Below are 868 nucleotides of genomic sequence, written 5' to 3'. Positions count from 1 at the left end.
ACATAAATAAGAAGGCTTTCAAGCCACAGACTTGAGAGTGGGAAGACTACTCTTATGTTGGGACCTCACTGGGAACTCCCACTGAGGACCACGACAATGACTTTTGTCTCTGTTTTCCCAGTCCCTGGTATGGATAGTGCAGACACAGCATAGGTCTCAGCACATGTTCATGGACTTTTGTTTTGTGTCCTTGGGGCTGAAGTCAGGGAGGCCTGGTATGAAGCCCTGACTCTGCCATGAACCTGTCATGTGACTTTCAGCAAGTCATTGTCCCCCTCTGGGTCTTAGTGTGGAATTAAAGGATTGGACTATACCTCATAATCCTGCAGCTCTGACATTTAAGGAGAATGTAAAAGTGGCAAATAAACTGCATGACACGGTCCACAGCAACCTGAGGTGGGGCATGGGTCAGAAATCGGATTTAGAGGATGCATGCTGCACTTAAGGTCAGGGTAACTAGAAAGATCCTAAGCAATTAAAAGCATGGCTGGGCCATTGGAATTGCTACAAATGGGACTCCTGCCCAGCTCACCAAGCTCCAGCCTCTGTGCCTGAGGCCTCACCCAGGGGAACGGTGTGTAAGGAGTGTCTAACCTCCATGTCTGCCTGTTTCTTTTCCTCCCTGCCTCCGCTGGCCTGCGAACAGCTGGGTGGGGCCTGCCTGCTGGGTGTCGGCATCTGGGTCATGGTGGACCCCACTGGCTTCCGGGAGATCGTGGCAGCCAACCCGCTACTCATCACAGGCGCCTACATCCTCCTGGCCATGGGGGGCCTGCTTTTTCTGCTCGGCTTCCTGGGCTGCTGCGGGGCCGTCCGCGAGAATAAGTGTCTGCTGCTGTTTGTGAGTACCCCGCCCCCCACCCCGCCC

The 868-nt window shown here is 53.9% G+C and overlaps 1 protein-coding gene across 1 annotated transcript in view; it reads left to right on the top strand.

The window, feature by feature from the left end:
* Positions 1-841, top strand: part of LOC103584278 (tetraspanin-18) — a gene marked incomplete at its 3' end in the record, with an annotated part of 3,188 nt that extends 2,347 nt beyond the window's left edge. The window contains exon 2 of the mRNA XM_008565343.1: positions 647-841. Coding sequence (XP_008563565.1) covers positions 647-841 — 195 coding nt within the window. The remainder of the gene's footprint in view (positions 1-646) is intronic.
* Positions 842-868: the final 27 nt, after the last annotated feature.

Source organism: Galeopterus variegatus, unplaced genomic scaffold (genome assembly GCF_000696425.1).
Source record: "Galeopterus variegatus unplaced genomic scaffold, G_variegatus-3.0.2 Scaffold48768, whole genome shotgun sequence".
Classification (NCBI taxonomy): domain Eukaryota; kingdom Metazoa; phylum Chordata; class Mammalia; order Dermoptera; family Cynocephalidae; genus Galeopterus; species Galeopterus variegatus.
The sequence above is the reverse complement of the archived record's forward strand: the minus strand, read 5'-3'. Positions and strand labels throughout refer to the sequence as shown.